Source organism: Eptesicus fuscus, chromosome 11 (genome assembly GCF_027574615.1).
Source record: "Eptesicus fuscus isolate TK198812 chromosome 11, DD_ASM_mEF_20220401, whole genome shotgun sequence".
NCBI classification, from domain to species: domain Eukaryota; kingdom Metazoa; phylum Chordata; class Mammalia; order Chiroptera; family Vespertilionidae; genus Eptesicus; species Eptesicus fuscus.
In genome coordinates this window covers 60,490,552-60,509,165 of record NC_072483.1, presented here as the reverse complement: position 1 = coordinate 60,509,165, position 18,614 = coordinate 60,490,552, and the positions used below count along the sequence as shown (strand labels likewise).

The following is an 18,614-nucleotide window of genomic DNA, read 5'->3' as shown; positions in this document are numbered from 1 at the left end:
TGTGGCCGAGGGAGGAAACCCCACTGCCCTCACTGCCTTACTGTGGCCACTGGGCTGCCGGGGAGAAGGAACTGTTCCTGTGAGCCACTGTTGATGATAACCACTGCCTCAGGGCCCCTCGAACACCGATGCACAGCCAACATCTAGCCCCAAGTGCAATGCTACGCATCTGCATTGATATAGTAAAGCTGCCTTATTCTAGCCACTAAAAAGGCATTGAACAGCATAAAGTTAAACTTGAGCTATTCAACCAAATAAAAATGAAATTCTGTGAAGTTTCAATATTATATATACGTATTCTGTATCAAAGGGCTTTAAAACTTGGTAATCCTTGTCTTATATATGTTGTTTATCAATTTATAGATCTACCTATCTACCAAATCATCTATCACCTATCACTCTATCTAACAATCATCTCTCTATCTACCTACCCATCACCATCATCTACAGACAAACTGTATCAGTGAATCATCGCTTTCAGTTTGTCTGTAGATGATGGTGTGGCTCATTCATTGAGGGATGATGAAATGGAGGCTCAGGGCGGTGCAGAGCTTATCTAAGATCGCAGAACTGGGCGGTGCACGGACCTTCTAGTGCAGCGGTCGCCAACCTTTCAGACCTCACGGACCACCAGTGGTCCGTGCACCACCGGTTGGTGACCGCTGTTCTAGTGGGTGCTGGGTGGCTGGGTGGGGGTGGCTCAGGCGGGCTTCCCTACCCACTGGCCTACGATGTAACTGAGCATGGACACTATTGTGGTCGGCTTGGCTTCCTGCGGGCTCCCCTTACTACCCGTGTGAGGAGCCGACGTGCAGAAGGTACTGGACTTGGCAACTCATGCGTGTGAGAAAGGACCCCAAGTGCAAATGTAGATGCCGTTACTGGAGGGAGGTGGGCTGAAAAAAGAAACCGTGGACTTAATTTCCAGCCAGGGGTGCGAGCATTTCAGAGAGGGTTCCTGTGGCACGAGGAGGCGACCGGGGGCGCAGTGGAGTGTTTATGCAAAGGAAGCCGCTGTTGCTAATGGTTGGATGCCCAGCCAGGTGCAATAACTAAGAAACGTGCGAGAGGATGCAGCAGGGACGCTGGAGAGGGATGTTCACGTCCACCTGAGGAAACGACCTGCCAGGGCCCGTGCTAGTCGGTTTAAGGGGACGAACCACAGGGAGAGTGGGAGCCCGAGAAATGAGCAGCGTCGTGAGTACCTTGAGGACCACGTGTATCATCATCTGCAGGCCATTTTTGCCCGGGTACTTCCCGGCAATGTTCTCCGCCGACAAGTTGAAGAGGTTGGCGCCCGTCTCGCTGCAGATGGCGTGGACCAGCATTTTCTTCCCGACCCCCGACGGCCCGGCCAGCAGCAGCGACTTCACCAAAGGCGCGTTCTGGTGCACCTCCGCGGAACCTGCAGGAGGCAGAGGCCCAAGCTCTAAATCCCGCCGGGAAGCCGGAGGCTCTCAGACCAGGCTTCCTCGAGGCCACGGCCCCACACACACACACACACACACACACGATCCCGGTTTTGGGACTGCGATGACTGCGCCCACAGCATTTCCGCCTCCGCTGCGTCCGAGACACTTGGATTTGTAGAATACTCCTTGGGTATTCGACACGTGGTTTCTCCTCCATCCCTCAGCCTACGTCCCCCCAAACTCATAATTTTAAAGAACATTCTGCTGCAATGACTTGCATCTGGCATTTTTTTCAGGGGATGGGGGGTCGGAGGGGATGGGGTTCCTCTGCTTGTCAGCAGCAGTATGGCGTCCTTGGAAAGCTTGGGAAGAGGATGTGGGGATGGGTGGGGGGTGGGGGATGGAGGGAGGGCTGACGAGTGTCCGTTAGCGATTCTGAGGAGACCAAGGGGGAACCAAGGATGCCGTGGCCGGAGCCGGACTTCTTTCTTCTGCCTGGTTTCCCACCTGCCAAATTACTGTGCTGTCACTCAGAGGTCCATCCCTGCCTCTAGCTCTCATCACACCTCCCTCTCCTGTGAGCCCAGACAGCACTCAGACTTGAGTATCTCCCCCGTCCTGAGTGCCGGGGAGGGCCCGGGCACCGAGGAATGACCTCCACAGTGAGCGGATCTGCGTCCCTCCGGGGAGGGCTGTGGTGCCGACAGCTGTCACTCTGGTTTGCTTTGGCTCAACCACTGGGCACTTTCTGAGCAGCTATAAATGTATCAGTATTATAATTATTGTTGTGCTGTTTCTTTTTTCTTATTTTTTTGTGTAATTGAGAAGGTATTGTGAATGTACCAGCTCCTTGGAGACAGTTTTTTTTTTTTTTTTTTTTTTAATTTCTTTATTGATTAAGGTGTCACATATTTGTCCTCATCCCCCCATTCCCATCCCACCCCTCTCCCCACGCATGCCCCAATCCCCTGTTGAACTTAACCGTTGGATAGGCTTATATGCATGCATACAGGTCCTTTGGTTGAACTCTCCCCCTCCCCCCACCCTCCCCCTACCCTCCCCTATCCTCCCTCTGAGGCCCGATAGTCCGATCGATGCCTCCTTGATTCTGGTTCTGTTCTTGTTCCTCAGTCTATGTTGTTCATCCTTTCCTCTAGATGAATGAGATCAAATGTCACTAGATATATACTAATAAGAACTGAATGTGAGACGAGCAATAATATTTATGCTGACAGGCAAATGAATCAATCTGTAGCGAGCTTCCCCCTGGACCAACAGTTCTTTTGAGAACCAATTTCGATGTCCAGTAGTTCCTTATGTGTACATGTCAGCACTGACCCCTCAGCTCTGGATGGTGGACAAATGGTGGTAATGGAGGTCCGACTCCCTCTGGTTTGGTCTCGGCCGAACCCAGGGGCACGGCTTCACCTGGACTAAGGGGCACGTGGCCACACCCATACCCAAGGGGCGCGTGGTCTCACCCGGGCCTGGGACCCAGCCTCACCCGGATGGATCCAGGGGCGCACGGCCTCACCCGGACCCAGGATCTGGCTTCACCCGTACCCAGGGACGCTTGGCCTCTCCCAGACCCAGGGGCACGTGGCCTCACCCGGGCTTAGTTGCACAAGGCCTCACCTGGATCCAGGGACACATGGTCTCACCCAGACCCAGGAACGTTTGGCCACTCCCAGACCCAGGGCCACTTGGGCTCACCCGGGCCTAGGTGCACGAGGCCTCATCCGGATCCAGGGACGCATGGTCTCACCCGGACCCAGGGACGCTTGGCCTCTCCCAGACCCAGGGCCACTTGGGCTCACCCGGGCCTAGGTGCACGAGGCCTCACCCGGATCCTGGGACACATGGTCTCACCCGGACCCAGGGATGCTTGGCCTCTCCCAGACCCAGGGCCACGTGGGCTCACCCGGGCCTAGGTGCACTAGGCCTCACCCGGATCCAGGGACACATGGTCTCACCCGGACCCAGGGACGCTTGGCCTCTCCCCGACCCAGGGCCACTTGGGCTCACCCGGGCCTAGGTGCACGAGGCTTCACCCAGATCCTGGGACACATGGTCTCACCCGGACCCAGGGACGCTTGGCCTCTCCCAGACCCAGGGCCACTTGGGCTCACCCGGGCCTAGGTGCACGAGGCCTCACCCGGATCCAGGGACACATGGTCTCACCCGGACCCAGGGACGCTTGGTCTCTCCCCGACCCAGGGCCACTTGGGCTCACCCGGGCCTAGGTGCACGAGGCCTCACCCGGATCCAGGGACACATGGTCTCACCCGGACCCAGGGACGCTTGGCCTCTCCCCGACCCAGGGCCACTTGGGCTCACCCGGGCCTAGGTGCACGAGGCCTCACCCGGATCCAGGGACACATGGTCTCACCCGGACCCAGGGATGCTTGGCCTCTCCCAGACCCAGGGCCACTTGGGCTCACCCGGGCCTAGGTGCACGAGGCCTCACCCGGATCCAGGGACACATGGTCTCACCCGGACCCAGGGACGCTTGGCCTCTCCCCGACCCAGGGCCACTTGGGCTCACCCGGGCCTAGGTGCACGAGGCTTCACCCAGATCCTGGGACACATGGTCTCACCCGGACCCAGGGACGCTTGGCCTCTCCCAGACCCAGGGCCACTTGGGCTCACCCGGGCCTAGGTGCACGAGGCCTCACCCGGATCCAGGGACACATGGTCTCACCCGGACCCAGGGACGCTTGGCCTCTCCCCGACCCAGGGCCACTTGGGCTCACCCGGGCCTAGGTGCACGAGGCCTCACCCGGATCCAGGGACACATGGTCTCACCCTGACCCAGGGATGCTTGGCCTCTCCCAGACCCAGGGCCACTTGGGCTCACCCGGGCCTAGGTGCACGAGGCCTCACCCGGATCCTGGGACACATGGTCTCACCCGGACCCAGGGATGCTTGGCCTCTCCCAGACCCAGGGCCACTTGGGCTCACCCGGGCCTAGGTGCACGAGGCCTCACCCGGATCCAGGGACACATGGTCTCACCCGGACCCAGGGACGCTTGGCCTCTCCCCGACCCAGGGCCACTTGGGCTCACCCGGGCCTAGGTGCACGAGGCCTCACCCAGATCCTGGGACACATGGTCTCACCCGGACCCAGGGACGCTTGGCCTCTCCCAGACCCAGGGCCACTTGGGCTCACCCGGGCCTAGGTGCACGAGGCCTCATCCGGATCCAGGGACGCATGGTCTCTCCCGGACCCAGGGACGCTTGGCCTCTCCCAGACCCAGGGCCACTTGGGCTCACCCGGACCTAGATGCACGAGGCCTCATCCGGATCCAGGGACACATGGTATCACCCGGACCCAGGGACGCTTGGCCTCTCCCAGACCCAGGGCCACTTGGGCTCACCCGGGCCTAGGTGCACGAGGCCTCAAGAGGATCCAGGGATGCATGGTCTCGCCCGGACCCAGGGACGCTTGGCCTCTCCCAGACCCAGGGGCACGTGGCCTCACCCGGGCCTAGGTGCCCGAGGCCTCACCCGGATCCAGGGACACATGGTCTCACCCGGACCCAGGGACGCTTGGCCTCTCCCAGACCCAGGGCCACTTGGGCTCACCCGGGCCTAGGTGCACGCGGCCTCACCCGGATCCAGGGACACATGGTCTCGCCTGGACCCAGGGGTGTGTGGGCTCTCCCAGACCCAGGGGCGCTTGGCCTCGCCCGGGCACGGGATCCAGCGTCATCCGGGTCCAGGGGCACTTGGCCTCACCCGGACCCGGAGTCCGGCCTCACCTGGACCCAGGGGCATGTGGCCTCACCTAGACCCAGGGACGTGAGGCCTCACTTATACCCAGAGGCGTGTGACCACACCCGAGCCCAGAGGCGCGCAACCCCGCCCGCACCCGGGTCTCAGCGGGGCCCCGTCTTCCCTATCCCAATTCCTGCCGGTCAATCCCCCCTCAGCAATTCCCCTGGCCATCCTTCCGGAGCTCCAGTATGGCTGCTGCAGAACTCGTCAGGTGGCGGCACGGCGAAGCTCCGGTGCACCCGGTGCATGGCGGTGGGCCAGTCTGGCGTTGCTGTGTCGGCCCTTGGGTCTGCATCGGTGGCCGGTCGCCGAGCATGCGCACCTGGCCGCTTCCGGGGCGTTGAGATTCTTGACGGACTCAGAGGTCAGCAAGCGCGGAGTCTCCCACCCCATGTCTCATAGGGGCTCGTCTGTCCGTGCTTGGCTGCCAGTGGAGCCGTCCCCTCAGCCGGAGACCGCCGGGGGAACTGCGCCGAGCACGTTCCAGGCCGCTGTTGTATCGCCTGAGCCATAGTTCTTTTGTGTCGCCTGAGCTGTAGTTCTTAAAGTGTGGTCTTTGGGTCACCGGCATCAGCATCATCCCACATCCCCCTCTTTTATTCTAGTTGTAGAGCATCTACTCAGCCAGCCCTATGGTGGTCTTGGATGGTGTCTGCTCTGCTCTCTTGTCGTGGTCTCAAAGTTGTTGTGGTAGGCAACAATCAGGCTTCCGCCCTATGCCTCCATCTTGGTCCTCCTTTGTATAGTTAAGTCTTGATTGTTGTTGGTGTCACTGGGGGGGCTCTCTTTGTCTATAAAGGAAGAGTTGCTGTGCAGGAGACACGTTTATGGGCCGGGTCTTGGTGCAGCAAAGCTTTGGCGCTCACTGAATATTCCCGTTGAATGTGTCCCTTATGCACGTGGTTGAAATCTGGTGTCATCTCCCACAGACCACTAGATGCCCTCGTTTCTGGGTCTCCAATGGGGTGTAGATCAGCTACTGCCTTAGGCACTCAGCAAGGATTACAGCAAAAACTGTAGTTTCTTCCTCCTGTCTGAGTGGCCCTGGAGCAGTCCGACTAGAACAGCAGATCATCTGGTCCGCTGCCAGAGGGCAGTCCACCCACATGCATAAGCCGTTGCTTGGGGCGCAGGTGTGCCTGCAAGACTTGCGGGGCAGGTCCTCAAGACGTGCGGGGCGGGTCCCAGGGCGGGGCGGGGTCTCAGGGCGCCAACAGGCCATGGTGCGGCGAGCCTCGATGGCTGTGAGTCTGGTCCTTCTGCCTTCCACGTATCTAAGTCCCCTCGTTCCGCACTCCAGCGCAGCAAACACTGATTGCTGGGCGCACCTCTGCAAGAGTCCCGCCTCTCCCCGCAGGCATCTGGGTCTCCCGGGGTTCGCCAGAAGATGGGTTTCAGGGTGATGGAGAGCTAATCTCCCTTAGGTTTGGAACAAAAGCCCCTTTCCCCCGCCACCAGCCAGACCCACGCACCTCCACACCTCATCCCCTCCGATTTCGCTGGGTGCGAGGCAACAGAACAGCCTTTAACCTCCGCCGCCATCTTTTTCAAACTTCTCAATTTGTACTTCTTAATCCCTTCATTTCAGTCAACTTTACTGAAGTCTAGCGCCGCCGGGAGGTGCACGGAAAGGGCGCCCGGGCCTCCGTCCGGTGCGCGGTGCGCGCGTCCCGCGAAACCAGGCGCGTGAGGGCCGCGCGGCTGGGACGGGCGCTGGGCGGCCGCCGAGCTCCAGGCACCGCCATCGCCGTGTTCCGGACGTCGCCGCCGCGGCGTCCCCCCAATTTATACTTCTTAATCCCTTGAATTCAGTCAACTCTACTGAAGTCTAGCGCCGCCGGGAGGTGCACGGAGAGGGCGCCCGGGCCTCCGTCCGGTGTGCGGGGCGCGCGGCCCACGGCACCAGGCGCGCGGGGGCTGCACGGCGGGGACGGGTGCTGGGAGGCCGCCGGGCTCCGGGCGCCGCCGCTGTGGTGGCGTCCCCAGCGTCCCGGGCCGGGCGGCCTGCGGGGGCGGCGGAGTTGCGAAAGTGAGTGAGTTTCCCAGGGTTTCGCCCGGAATGGGGTTCAGTGCAATCGGAGCCGGTGCTCAGCGCACTCCGGAGCCTTTATCTCCTTCCTGCCAGTGAACTCCGGCCAGGTCATCAGCCGCCCCCTCCTCTCCGGTTCCATCCTCCCCGCAGGCGCGTGTGCTCGTGTCTCTGCCCGTTTCTCCATACCTCAGGCTTTTACGGCTTCCCCGACTGTCCCCGTGGCCTTCTCCTTCCCCCCAGCTGTGGGCATTTCAGTCCGCCAGCTCTCCTGTGGTTCTGGACGATGTCCGTTCTGACCTCTAGTTGTATTTTTGAAATTGTTGTGCCCGGCTGCAGGTTAGGTGTTTAACCTATGCCGCCATCTTGGTTTCTCTCTGGAGACAGTTTTTGTGGTTACCTAACATCCTCCACAGAAACTAGGGTGTCGCTTTGAGAAGCTCTCTTTAAAATGACATTAAGCAGGCCTGCTTTATCTGTGAGGGGTGGAGACCCTGCTTTCCACCACCGGAGAGCGCGCCCATTCGTGGGGTCTTCTCAGCAGCTGGGCATGGAGGGCTGCTTGGGCCCTGGTCCCAGCTGGAAGCCTGTGGGGTTCCAATGTGAAAAGAGTCAGAAATTGCTGTAAAAAACATATTAAAGCTGAGTGGACATGACTAGAATGGAAGGCAAAGGGTGCTGAGACCCCCGAGAGCCACAGAAAGTTCAGAGAAGAAACAACATTTAACTTGGGGGTGGCTGGGTGGCTGGATGGGGTGGCTCAGGCGGGCTTCCAGGAGGAGGTGGCGTCTGAGCTGGCCTCTGAAGCACAGGTAGAACTGGAACGCGTAGTGAAGGGGACGGGTGGGAAGAGTCTGAGTGAGGGGGACGCAGGCCTGGCGTGGGAGTCAGGCGGGTACTGGGGGAGCAGCGGATAATTCTGACTGGTGCCGTGCAGGGCAGTGAGGACGTGGGGAGGGAGACGGATGCCAGCTGCCGGGGCCCTGGAAGGTGGCCGGGGTTGCAGGTTAGCCCAGGGTGCTGGCTGAGGTGAGGCGGGAGGGGTCCTGGGAGGGGTGGCGGAAGAGTGCTGAGGGAGGGAGGGGGCAGGGTGTGGGAGACCTAGGAGGAGGTGCGCACTTACTCCAGGACATGGACTTTCCAGGAGGAAGGGGTGGGCACCAAGGTCGCTCAGAGAGGGAAGGAGGGGGGTCTGGGAAGGCCTCTGCACCCGGGGCCTCGCTGACCTCGGAACCGCTGACCGGCCGGGAGCGGGGCAGGGACACACCTGCCACAGTGTCTATGGCTCCTCCTGCCCATCTCACCTTTCAGTGACAATTTAAAAAAAATACGGAGAATTATACAGAGACAGAACGAATTCCCAGGCTTTTCGGTTTTCGGAGGATTGGAGACACGGGGCCAGCGTTCCACGCGCTGAGCCAGCTCTGCTGCTTCCTGACGCTGAGCTCCTGGCGGCCGGACTGGAAAAGCGGTCCACCGCCACGGCCACCTGACGCTCCTGCCGGGAAGCGACTCAATTCCCTGAAACTTCCGCAGGCTGTGCCGGCTGCTCCTGCTCCGAGGGCGCCCTCCTCCCTTCCTCTTCCCCTCCTGCTCCGGGAAGGTGACATTTCCAGGAGGGAGGGTGGATGCGGGGCAGGTGCGTCCTGAGTGGGAGGCTGAAAGCTCAGACCTGGTCCCGGGAGCCCTGTCCGGAGGCCACCAGAGCCGGTGCTGGAGGCCAGGCGTGGACAGTGGCATCCACCTGGGTCCTCAGTGCCCTCTGCCCAGTGGCCGGGTTGGTCAGTCCTGGCAGTGGTGACCTGAGGGGTCCAGGCCAACAAACACATTCCTTTTTGTGTCTTGACATTATTTTAGATGCTGGAATTTAGATGGAGCGCTGGGAAGGCAGACGTGAACACATTTCTCTCTGGCCTTAGTTGTGCACTGCATACACATGCACACACACAAACACACGCCCATCATGAGAAAGACGTCGGCCAGCCTTGGGCCCAGCGAGGTCAGCAGCCTGACGGGGTGTCAGTTCCTCACTGACAACGCCCGTCACCTGCACCAGGAGCTGAGGATGCAAATACACCCTCGTCCCCTTTGTTAGGAGTTTCCGTAAAAGTCTGCCAACTCCTGGTCTCTCAGCTCCAGTGCCTTCCTGACACTGTGATGACGTCTGAGGACTAACGTATTTATTTCACTTACAAGGACCCACAGATATTATGTCCTTACTGTGTTGATCCCAGGTATTGTCTACTTGTTTATGTTATATATATTTTATCTGCGTCAACCCCAAATTCCATTTACTACTTCTGACATTCAGTTAAAAGAGGAATGCACTATTTCTTGCCAATAGGTTTAAGTTCTCACGTAAGTCAAAGTAGAACAATATTCTAAGTGCTCAAACCACTCTCATCTCATTTTAAAGCAAATTGCCTGGCCGATGTGGTTCAGTGGTTGAGTGTCGACCTAGAGTATCACCGTTCAATTCCAGTCAGGGCACATGTCGGGTTGCAGGATCGATCCCTGGTAGGGGGTGTGTAGGAGTCAGCCAAATCATGATTCTCTCTCATCATTGATGTTTCTCACTCTCTTGCCCGCTCTCTTCCTCTCAGAAATCAATTAAAAAAATATATATATATAAAAGCCTAAGCAACCGTTCAACCATTTGACCAGTAGCTATGACACGCACTGATTACCAGGGGGCAGACGATCTGACTGGTAGGTTAGCTTGCTGCTGGGGTCTGGCCAATCGGGACTGGGTGAGATGGGCTGGACACTCCCTGGAGCCCTCCCGTGGTCCCTCCCCAGCCCCAACTGTGCAATGGTGGGGTCCTTCAGCCTGGCCTGCACCCTTTCTCAATCCTAATTCGGGACCCCTGGGGGGATGTCGGAGAGCTGCAGGCCAGGCCGAGGGACCCCACTGGTGCACAAATCTGTGCACTGGGCCTCTCGTTTAAAAAATAAAACAAATTAAATAATCAAGAAATGATCTCTATTTCAGAGTGGTGGTGGGAGAACAGCCTAGCTGGGTCCCTGCCCCTACCCCCCGTCAACTCAGGCCATACACATATTAAAGTAAAAAAACAAAAACAGCAGTGAACAGCAGCAGCAGCATTATATCTTTCTGTCACAGAGAGCCCTGCCTTTCCGACACCTCCGCACACACCGTAGAACTCAGGTCCCTGTGTCTGAACAGCCGTGACTGGGTCCCACTCAGCAGTGACACCTGGCAGAGCCTCGTCCCTTGGATTCACGCAACACACCGTGACCGACTCTCTTAGGGACCTACTCACAGAAGCCTGTGTGTAAGGCAAGCGGAACCTGGGCCCTTTGCCTAATCCGAGGCACTTTAATTGCAGGTGCCTGCTTTGGCTGTTATCTCCCCAGATGATCGCCCACAAGACCTTCCCGGGAGTGCCTTTCAGGGTGCCCCGGGATACACCATCGCGATGGAACTATCCTCACTCAGAACTCAGGAGGAAGAGTTAAGCCTCAGTGCACGGTGGTGACAACGGGAGACATGGTCAAAGCCAGCAGGTGGAGCGTCGGCCTCTCGTACAGTCCCAACAGGCTTGTGGGGTCTTTACCTAGTGGCAGGATCCCATACAGTGCGATGAGCTGTCTGACATCCAGGAGGGAAGGCATGGGCTCTATGGAGAACCGGCGAAGAGTGGCCCCCAGGTAGCTGTACTCACCTGGGGAAAGAAACAGAGGACAAATGAGCGGGAACTGCTGGTTTGACCTGGGGATTTTAGCACTTGATGCAAATTGAACGTTTCTGAGCAAATACAATCCATGATGGAGGGTCAGTCTGAAGGACATGTTTTCTCAGAGAAAGGCTCGAAGAACTGTCTAGCCGCAAAAGCACACTGGGGTAGTAACTGAGCTATGTGTTGACTGTGACACTAACCTCTTCATATTAAAAAAAAAGTAACCTCTGAATATTGGGCTTGTGAAGAGGAATGATGTTCTAAAATGAGGGATGTACACAGGAGACTAAAAGATACAGGTTTTGTTTAATTTATACTCCAGGAGATCCTGACGTCTGCACACACAGATCGCCAGGTGAAATGCGTACTGGAGCGGTGCAAATCTGACTCTGAAACACACTCATTTGAAAGGAAGGACACGAGTCTAATTGAGGATAAATAGAAACATCTCTTTTTGAGGGTAATATTCATTTACATGTTTAAAGGATTGCCAAAGGAATAAGATCGAAATAAATCTTTACAGGTTTAATTAGAAGGCATCAAAGGGCTTAATTGTGACGAGTCATAAATCTGAAGTGTTATTTTCCAACTAATCTAGAGAAGGTCACCACGAAAATGAGCTTGGCGGTCTCATTTGTGGAGGACGGACCCTGACATGCTCATAGAGTCTTGATTTGTAGCGGAATCTGAAGTAAAAACACTACATGATCATTTCTTCTGAGTCTTTCTGTACCAAGTTCAGATCTCGCCTAGCTTTCAATATTATATATGTACGACAAGTATACATTTATGTGTGTATAGAAAAATACTGAAAAAATGTGCTTGTGTGCATATGAAATATTGAAAATATCAAAACCTTTAAAGCATTTTCCATTGCTAAGAGAATGGAGTCAAACACCAGATGACGCTTGCTATTTTGTTGTGGAGGGCAGCCTCGCAAAGCCTCCACATGAAAAAATAAAGTCCTTGGTAAAGACACAAGGACGGGTGTGCCGGTGGGGAGATGAGCGATAACGGAAGTTTCTGCTTCTGACCCCGAGCCTTTTAATGAGCAGGTAATAAACAGAACAGTGGTTAAATTAGCCGCCACAGGGATTGGGAGAGAGCCTGCAGTGTCGTTAAGTCCAGCCCTCGTTACTGTAAACATGACATGAGAGGTGACGTGAAAGTGACCCCCATGTCCCTGCTTAAGTAAATCCACACTAATATCCAATGCACCATGTTTTCTAGCATAAACAGATTTCATTTAGACAGATAATTCACTTAGGCTGAATTAGCGGCTGTGGGTTCTGACAGAGTGGAGGACACGACGACTCGGGGCCATCTGCCAAGTGATGAGATGCATTCTGAAAGTATATGACCACGTTGGCAGTCACCCAGCATGGGAGCCACATGCCTATGTCACCTGCTCAGCCAGGACTTAGATGCCAGCTCCTCCATGGGGAGGAGAAGGAAATGGAGGTGTGGACTTGAAGTAGAGGGCATGAAAAGGGCAAGGAGACCTAGTGCCACGGAAGGAGGAGAAACAGGGACTCTAGGATGGGTTAAATTGTGTCCCCTTAACCTTCCTAGGTTGAAGTCCTAACCCCCATGTGGTTTGCATTTCTGTTTTAGGAAGCTTTTCATGAATAATAACTCTTGGCATTTGTTCTGTTCATTCTAGCTTTCTTTTTCAGGACGTTATTATCCGTATGTTGGATCTTCTTTGCCTATCTTTAGTATTTGTTACTTTCTTTTGAACCCTTTTAACCCTTTGCACTCACTTGCTTTTTTCTCGATTCCTTTATTCTACTCGGGATTTAATTTCTAAAATACCCCCGATTTTACAAAGCACGGCAGTAGAATAAAAAACTGGAGTTTCTTTTCATACAAACTTATTTATTTGGATTTTTTTTAAAAAAATATATTTTATTGATTTTTTACAGAGAGGAAGGGAGAGGGATAGAAAGCTAGAAACATCAATGAGAGAGAAACATGGATCAGCTGCCTCCTGCACACCCCCTACTGGGGATGTGCCCACAACCAAGGTACATGCCCTTGACCGGAATCGAACCTGGGACCTTTCAGTCCGCAGGCTGACGCTCTATCCACTGAGCCAAACCGGTTTTGGCTATTTGGATTTTTTTATATTTCAAATTATTGATACATTCAAAGAGTAATTTGCACTTGACATCTGAGTGCAAAAGGTTAATCTTGCTCTTCACTTCCAATTTTCAAAAAAATTTTTGTCTTTCACACTTTATTTCTCTTAAAGCATTATTTGTTGACTTTATCCATTATAATTTAGTGTTTTTCTAAAACAAACTTTCCCTTTATCATTAATATTCCTCGAGTTTTGTCAACTAATTTCTGAGTTTTTCTACTTCTATTTTATACATTCTTACATATCATCTATAATTTTCTTAATTTCTACATTCACTTGGTTTGAAAGAGTAGGTGCCAGATATGTCTACTTTATCGATCTGTCTTTTTGTGATATAAATTTGTTTCTGTTCTTTCTTTTTTATAGAAAGGTTGCATAAGCTTTTATTGTGAACATTTCCCGTTGCTTAAATATATGATTAAAAGAGAGTTCAGGGTAGCTTTTAATGTTTCACAGAGCCTCCCTTTCTGCTGTTTTCATTTATGTTAGAAGTATGGTAGCTTGCTTTTTCAGATGTCCTTGTCCTGTGTCCCTTCCCCAATTTTTCTGGGCCTTCTCTTTTATCTCTATTGGCCTGGTCCTGTTCAATTGTAATTCTAGTACCAAGAGTTTCTTATCAGTATAAGGCCATCTTGGAAGGGAGTTGTGGTAGGTCACTTTTAAAGACATTCTAACAAACATACCAGGTACTGAGTGAATAGAGGTTGGATTGCTCTAGCCCAAGCATGTCAAACTCAAAGGCTAACATGTGCCAAATAAATGAGGCATGCGGCCCGTGGGCCGTGAGTTTGACATGCTTGCTCTAGCTGCTACGTACTCTCCTATTTTACCCCTTTGCACTCATCTGCTATTGAGGTGGGCAAAGCCCTCCCCACTCCTGCTGTGCATTCCAGTGAGTGCTTGCCGTTAATTTGGAGTCCTTCTGTTCCCTGTCCCCGATGGCTTGTACTTTGAGATCTGAGGGGAAATCTTGGCATTTAGTTTTAGTGTAAATGTTGCCCACAGGTTTTTATTTTTGTGATCCAGTTGCCATGTGTATTTTTATGAGGGGATTAGGGAAGATCCTCTGCCATCTTTCAAGCTAAGGGTCTTAACTGGGGAAAAAAAAATAAGGAAAATGTGGAAAAGACCACAGGGAGACATCCCTGGTGGCAATTTGAAGAACTTGGTCAGACTGGGTCATTTTCATTGGAGGCTACTCCTCAGTGGCTGACCCTCTTCACTCTGACCTTGGGCATCTGAAGGATGCTGTCTGGAAGTGGACAGAGATCACTGAGAAAGTCCAATAGGTAAGAAATTAATAAGATGAGAAACAGGTCCACTATTTTTCTGAGACTCTACCATGTGCCAGGTACTGTACCAAACACTAGAAATTCAATGGAGAACAAAACAGATGTGATGTGAAGGAGGAAGCAGGCAAGGAGGAGAGGACTCACAATCCCAACCTCAAGTCCAGAGTTCTGTTAAAAATATCAGTTTTTGCCCTAGCTGGTTTGGCTCAGTGGATAGAGTGTCGGCCTGCAGACTGAAGGGTCCCAGGTTCAATTCCAGTCAAGGGCACATGCTCAGGTTGCGGGCTTGATCCCCAGTAGGGGGCATGCAGGAGGTAGCCAATCGATGATTCTCTCTCATCATTGATGTTTCTATCTCTTTCTCCCTCCCTCTCTGAAATCAATTAAAATATATTTTATAAATGTCATTTTTTTCATAGGCACAGAATTAACAAAATCAAGGGAGTCTGGCAAAAAACCTTTTAGTACTTGAACAAGAAACACATAACATAAACAGAAACCTAACATATATTCCAATATACCCTGGTAAAATTCTTACACTATTAGGAACTATGGATGCTCCTCCACGGCCTCAGGAAGGCAATGTGACTTTCTTTCAAGGGGATTAAAGTGATCTTTTTTTTTTTTTTAATTTAATATATTTTATTGATTTTTTTACAGAGAGGAAGAGAGAGGGACAGAGAGTTAGAAACATCGATCAGCTGCAACCAAGGTACATGCCCTTGACCGGAATTGAACCTGGGACCCTTGAGTCTGCAGGCCGACGCTCTATCCACTGAGCCAAACCAGTTTCGGCGATCTTTTTTTTTTTTTTTTTTTTTTAATCAAAGGGCAACATCAGCCTTCTTGCTCCCACAGACCCAATTGGGCCATTGGAAACATATGAATAAGACGGAATTGAATTCTAACACTATTTAAAAAAGAGAGAATCCATGTGTCTACACGGATACCACAACTTTACAGGGAGGTTTCTTCCTAGAACCATGGTCGGCAAACTGCGGCTCGCGAGCCACATGCGGCTCTTTGGCCTCTTGAGTGTGGCTCTTCCACAAAATACCACGGCCTGGGCGAGTCTATTTTGAAGAAGTGGCGTTAGAAGAAGTTTAAGTTTAAAAAATTTGGCTCTCAAAAGAAACTTCAATCGTTGTCCTGTTGGTATTTGGCTCTGTTGACTAGTGAGTTTGCCGACCGCTGTCCTAGAAGAACAGAACCCAATAAACGTAGAAGGGGTGCTAGACACAGATCACCGCCACCTGGCAGCCACCACGGCAACAGCCGGTGCAGCAGAACTCCGCAGTGGAGGCAGACACCTTAAAGACGGGGAGGAGCAGACTCTCCACAGCCTCAACGTAGCCACCCCCCCCCCCCGTTATCCGTTAGTGAACGAGTGGAACATGAAGCTTTACAGGGGGACACCTGGGGAACAGCTCATTGGCCAGTGATTACACTCATCACCGGGGAGGGACAAAGTGTCCCGTGTGTGACCCCGATGTGAACTGCCGAGAAGGTCACAGCGTCACCTGGGCAGCTTTCCTGTTACATGTGTCTCACGTGAATTAAGTCCTAAGAAAACATCAAACCAATTCAGTCGAAGGGCAGCCTGCGAAACAGTTCCGACTGTTTAAAAAGGTAATTCAGTGAAAGACTGGAAAATGCTGGAAATTGGCCTGGGTTGAAGGAGTGAAAGGAGACTGAAAAGGGAGCACCAGCCCGTCCCTGATCCTGGACTGGAGTTTGGACTGAAAAAGACAGACAAGTCTACAGGATATGGGACTGCTGGTGAAATGGATTAGTAACTAGATAGTAACTGACAGTATCATATTATCATATTCATGTTAATTTTTTTTTGTTACTCCTCACCTGAAGGTATTTTTTCCATTGATTTTCGAGAGTGAAAGGTAGGAAGGGAGAGACAGAGAGAGAAACATCGATGTAAGAGAGACACATTTATTGGTTGCCTCCCACACGCCCCCCAACCAGGGCTGGGGACCGGACCTGCAACTGAGGTACAAGCCCTTGAACGGCATCAAAGCCAGACCCTTCAGTGCTCGGGCCGATTCTCTAACCACCCAGCCTCACCGGCCGGCGCAATGCTAAGTTTTCTGAGCGTGACCATCCGTCGGCGGTTATGTAGGAGAATTTCCTCGTCTGCTGTGGACACCTGACACTGAAAGTGACGTCCGCATCAGGGGGTGGGATTGTGTAGCGTCTTTAAGTTTTTCCTTTGTTTTCAGGTCATCACGTTTTTTTAAAAATTAAGGAAAAAACAGTAGTTGAATTGGTGAGGGCAAATGTCCCCCTACCTTCCTCCCGACTCCGCCTGTGGCGGCCCTTCTGGAAGGGTCCTCCCGGGAGGACTGAGTGTGGGAGCACCAGGTGCCGTCCCCTCAGCACTCGTTTAGCCATGAACGCATGAACACGTCTCCGTGTCCTCACGTCCTCGATTCAGCTTCTACCAGAAAGAATGCCCCGGGGAACCTCGCCACTGGGTTTGAAAACCTGCCTCTGCCACGTCAGGGGCGAGAGCTGGACCCATTAGTTCACAGCGGAGTGAATTCAAATCAATTCAAATCCAACAAACACCGCGAGCCACAGTGGGCCAGGTCGGGAGTTGGACAAAAACACAAATGGAACATACTTTCAGCTCCCGGGGACTCAACACCCAAGGGGTGACCCGGGGGCCGCATGCGTGCGTTCCGCGCCGTGCGCTTTACCGATGTAGTCGGAGAGGTTGACTTTCAGGGTCTGGACCAGGAGCCCTTCTTCCACCAGTTCCTTGTACAGAGACTCGATGGTTCTGGGAAGGGAGCAGACTGTCGGTTTCACGGGCACATGCGCAGAGGCAGCAGTACTTCCACTAATCATCACATCTGCAGAGAACTTTAACCAGATCTATTTCAAAGGACGTCTGTATATGTGCAAATAAATGGGTTTCTGAGGCATTTCTACAATTTTGGGATAAATTAGACTTTTTAAAAACAATGCATTCACACATCCATGTATATAGCAGATGTTTCCCAGGAATACGAATGGTATCTGGGACTTGCTTAACTCCTGCTGTCTGTCCTTCCATCGGTCTTCATGATGGCACTAATGTGAATTAGAAATTACCCCAAAATAGTAACACAATGGACCATTATCATATATTCAATTAGCATCGGCAAGCCGTGGTAGATCATTAATCCTCCACGAAATTGATGTTTCCTTTGAAGCCAATAGCATAATAGTTTACAGGAAATATGTATAAAGAACAAAAGACTTACAGGGGAAACGATTCCAGTCTAAAGTTCTGAGCGTGATGATCTTTCAGGAGGATATCATACTTTTCCATAGTGTTTACAGATGTCAAAACCACTTCCCTAAGAGGTCCTTGGGCACACAGCCAGCACACGGGTAATTTATACTAATTGAGGGAAAACATGGAGGTACTATGCCCCTTGATGAATGAGACTCCCCAATGAAATTAACTGGGGCCTGACTGGCAGGAATTCAGATAGGTCAAGTTCAAATATTGTTTGGCATAATCCTCGGAGGTGTTTTGTCTTTTCCCTTTTCTTTCCCAGGGGCCTTCCTTTTTCTTTAGACAGAGGAGCTGTAAATGTGACGATATGTAAACAGCTCCATGGCTGCTCTAGGACCCAGGTTAGCGTGGATCCAAGTTAAAGACTTCAGAATATCAGGTTCAAGCCACAGACCAATGGAATGAATGTTAATCCAATGACCCCAGCCTTTGATTGACTGGAATTTTATTCCACCAAATATATTTAAAACAGTGTGCCCTCAGCTGAGAACGAAGGACGTTTTGATTGTGATGGACTTTGGGATAACAGTATCTGACCTATGTTAAGGAAATATCAACTGTAGCAGTTTAGCTTGAATGCCTTATTTAATATAAGCATATACCATGCACAAAATATTAACATGAAATCAAAGATTCTCTAAAATAATCGAAACTCTATATTAAGAACACAAACCTATATTTGAATATTGCCAGTGAAATAGACTTTTGTTATAGAATACATTTTCAACTTCAAAACTGCCTTAAACTATTATAAAAATACTGGAGTAAGGTTTCCATTAACTTGATGAAACAGACATTTCTTAGAGTGTCTCCATATTTCCTCCAAAGTTGGATCAGGATGCTATTGTTCAAACAATTTCTAAGGACCCCATGAATTTTAAAACATAAAAAAGGTCACGTGAGCTCAGAGGCAACGGCCCACATGTGCCCTCCGAGCCCATCTTCCTGTGCATCCCCCA

General features: G+C 52.3%; 1 protein-coding gene across 2 annotated transcripts in view; it reads right to left on the bottom strand.

Annotated features, from left to right (window-relative positions):
• IQCA1 (IQ motif containing with AAA domain 1) overlaps window positions 1-18,614 on the bottom strand; it is a 127,193-nt gene that overhangs the window by 26,519 nt on the left and 82,060 nt on the right. For both annotated transcript variants that reach the window (XM_054723463.1, XM_008138430.3), the window contains 3 exons: window positions 17,069-17,151; window positions 10,797-10,904; window positions 1,206-1,405 (listed from right to left, as the gene is read on the bottom strand). In XM_054723463.1, coding sequence (XP_054579438.1) covers window positions 1,206-1,405; window positions 10,797-10,904; window positions 17,069-17,151 — 391 coding nt within the window. The remainder of the gene's footprint in view (window positions 1-1,205; window positions 1,406-10,796; window positions 10,905-17,068; window positions 17,152-18,614) is intronic.